General features: G+C 40.5%; 1 protein-coding gene across 1 annotated transcript in view; it reads right to left on the bottom strand.

The window, feature by feature from the left end:
* CLEC9A (C-type lectin domain family 9 member A) overlaps nucleotides 1-3,660 on the bottom strand; it is a 17,441-nt gene that overhangs the window by 873 nt on the left and 12,908 nt on the right. Inside the window, exons 3-4 of the mRNA XM_015571180.1 lie at nucleotides 2,359-2,498; nucleotides 323-444 (exon numbers count right to left, since the gene is read on the bottom strand). Coding sequence (XP_015426666.1) covers nucleotides 323-444; nucleotides 2,359-2,498 — 262 coding nt within the window. The remainder of the gene's footprint in view (nucleotides 1-322; nucleotides 445-2,358; nucleotides 2,499-3,660) is intronic.

Raw genomic sequence — 3,660 nt, 5'->3', positions numbered from 1 at the left:
TAGCACTCTAGTTATTAAATTATTCAAAGGAAAAATATATTTGGTAATAATATTGTTCAGACTTTCAGATGTTGATGTAAATGTTCTAGAGTGAGGCGAGGCGGTAAAGCTGCGAGGAAGGCTGAGAAGAAGGAAGGAGGAAGACTTAGAAGCCATGAAGCTACTCTTAAATTACTCAGCTTTGTTTCCAGTCAGAAGTCTGTGAAACGATAATGCTGTTATGTTTTCTGGAGGACATCTAAGGTATAAAATAAAATAAACATTTGAATTCCCTTATGTATTTTCTTCTTGAAACATTGTGATTTTTCCCTTAGACACTTACAGGTCAGGGGACGGAGTGGAGCCATCTTGCCAAAACCAAGGTTGGCTGGGTCCATCCTGAGAAAGTCCCACCCAGTAATCATGGCCACTTTTGATCTTCCTCAGGCTGCCAGTGATGAATTCCTAAAAGAAACAAGAGCTGGCTGGTGAATGGAGGGTGTGGGGAAAACAACAACAAAATACTGTGAAATATAAAGTGTGCCATCTTTCCTAGACAGAAATGAATGGAACTTTAAAGCTGGAGAAAGGAGGAGGTGTATTTAAAAAGAAGAAATACATATCATAGGTTTTATTTTCTACTAGAGGCCCAGTGTACAAAATTCGTGCACAGAGGGGTGGGTTGTCCCTCAGCCCAGCCTGCACCCTCTCCAATCTGGGATCCCTCAAGGGATGTCTGACTGCCCATTTAGGCCCTATCCTGGTGGGATCCCTTTCACAATCCGGGACTGCTGGCTCCTAACTGCTCGCCTACCTGCCTGCCTGATTGTCCCTAACTGCTTCTGCCGGTCAGCCTCATCCCCCCTAACCACTACCCTGCCAGCCTGATTGATGCCTAACTGCTCCCCTGCTGGCCCAATTGCTCCCTAACTGCCCTCCCCTACTGGCCTGGTCACCCCTAACTTCCCTCCCTGCCAGCCTGGTGGCCCCTAACTGCCCTCCCCTGCAAGCCTGGTCCCTCTCAACTGCCTTCCCCTGCTGGCCATCTTGTGTCCACAAGGGGGTGCCCATTTTGTTGTTGGTCAATTTGCATATTACCTCTTTATTATATAGGATTGCCATATGATCAATGTAATGTTGAAGACCATTGGAAAAATAGGCATCTGATATTAAAATTGTTTTAACAGATTTAGAGTTTGGCAGAGATATATGTCAAACAAGGTAAGTGTTATACTGAACCCTCATTATCAGAAGAAGTAAAGTATCCCCGACATCATAGGCCATGTAGATCATTCTTTCCCAGCATACTTCAAAATGAAAAATAGGCCCTGGCCGGTTTGGCTCAGTGGATATATAGCACTGGCCTGCGGACTGAAGGGTCCTGGGTTCCATTCCAGTCAAGGGCACATGCCTGGGTTGTGGGCTTAATCCCCAGCGGGGGGTGTGCAGGAGGCAGCCGATCAATGATTCTCTCTCATCATTGATGTTGCCATCTCTCTCTCCCTCTCTCTTCATCTCTGACATCAATTAAAAATATTTTTTTTTAAGTGAAAAATAGTTTGGAAGATCCCAGAAGAAATTTAACTGTAGGTATATTTTTTGTTAGAGGAAACTTTACTAATGTCACCAAATTTGCACAGAAAATATAGTGAAAACCCATACTTGTAGTACATTAGTTCAAGTTGCCTTGCTTTACTGGACATAGTTAACAAATGTTCTCCTATTATTCTTGTAAAAATGAACTTTGATTAATTACTGAATATGCTACATGTACTTAATGAATTCAGAAATGTGTAGCCATAAATTCTACTTCACACACATATATATATGGATGGAATGGTTTCGGGAAAACTTCATTGTTTGCTTAAGATGTTAGTAAACTGGGTGTAATGTTAATAAAACAATTTATTTAGCAAATCCTTATTTTCATACACCTTTCCATTTCATGACAGCACCTCAATTTTTATATCTCTGGTTTTCTTTGATAATTGAATAAATTTTATAATTCTTCCCTACAGCATTAAAAATAATAAACTTAAAACATATATACAGTTATAATGTATGTATATTTTAGAGTTGATTAGCATGTCACAAAATGGTATTTCTTTTATTTGTTCCCATCTTTGATTAACAAAGGACATAGAACTATCATCTGCTAAATGATTTCAGGATAACTGTTCTGTTTTTTGTTTTGCTTCTCCAATTAAAAGGAACACAAAGCATACTAATTCCTACTTTGCCTCTTTTAAACCTTTACTACAACAAATATATTACTGCCATAAAATATTAAGGAATTCTATCTTATTTACAATTAATCCTTTCTTTTAATGGGTAACATGGTATTTTCAGAATGATAGGAAGCCATAAAACGGTGTTTACCATTTCTTCTTTGCTGTCTATTTGTAGAAGACTGGAACCCTCCTTCAAACAATCCTCTTTACTGGTTTCCCAATTATTCCAATTTTCAAAGACATGGTAACAACTTTTGCCATTCTGAATCCAGTTGTCTGGACAAGGAGCTTTGAATAAAACATTTTACTTCATTAAAGTTATTGTAAAAATATTAGAAGAACATCTCTCAAAAAAACCCCTTAAGTCACCCCCAGTGAAGCTGACCACTCTAATCGAATGGGTCATATCTTGCAGTATTTACAATTTCAGCTTCTCTGAGGCTGACTACAGTAAGATTTATACAATAATTTCTAACTACAATAGGTCTCTAAATTAGTTTAAGATAAAGTTAACTTGGGAATATCTTTTTTCAAGTTGTTCCTCTTCAATAATAATTGACATGATTATTCTATTTTTATAAATATTTCCTTTCCTTAAGTTTACCTCATTTATAGTCCTCATTTGTTTGCTTATCATTTTCTATCTGTTAATCCTACTGGCCCAGTCTAGTTGGAAATGTACTGGACCATTAGGGAAGTTGAGAAATATGCCTCAAGTTAATGCTTAAATTATGAGAGTTAGACATGAAAATATTTTGCCTTGCTAGTGTTGCTCAGTGGTTGAGAGTAGACCTATGAACCTGGAGGAGGTGATGGTTTGATTCCCAGTCAGGGCACATGCCTGGGTTTTGGCCTCAATCCCCAGTAGGTGGCATGCAAGAGCCAGCTGGTCCAAGATTCCCTCTCATCAATGATGTTTCTATCACTTTATCTTCCTTCCTCTCTGAAATCAATTATATATAAATAAACCAGAGGCTCGGTGCACTAATTTGTGCACCAGTGGGTCCTTGGCCTGGCCTGCGGTATTAGGCTGAAACTGGCTCTTTGACATCCCCCAAGGGGTCCTGGATTATGAGAGGGTGCAGGCCAGGCCAAGGGGCTCCACTGGAGCATGATCAGGGCCAGGGAGGGATGTGGGAGGTTGGCCAGCCAGAGAGGGACTGCAGGAGGGCTCCAGGGCATGTCGAGCCCATCTCGCTCAGTCCCAATCAGCTGGACCCCAGCAGCAAGCTAACGTACTGGTTGAAGGTCTGCCCCCTGGTAGTCAGTGCACGTCATAGCAACTGGTCAACCAGTTGACTGCCCTCTGGTGGTCAGTGCACCTCATAGCGAGTGGTTGAGTGGCCTTAGCATATTATTAGCATATTAGTTGAATGGCTGACTGGATGACCGGATACTTAGCATATTAGGCTTTTATTATATAGAACTAGAGTCCAGGAGCACAAAAATT

The sequence above is a fragment of the Myotis davidii genome, unplaced genomic scaffold (genome assembly GCF_000327345.1).
Source record: "Myotis davidii unplaced genomic scaffold, ASM32734v1 scaffold188, whole genome shotgun sequence".
In the NCBI taxonomy this organism is placed as follows: domain Eukaryota; kingdom Metazoa; phylum Chordata; class Mammalia; order Chiroptera; family Vespertilionidae; genus Myotis; species Myotis davidii.
Note: the sequence above shows the minus strand (reverse complement) of the source record. Positions and strands in the feature narration are given on the sequence as shown.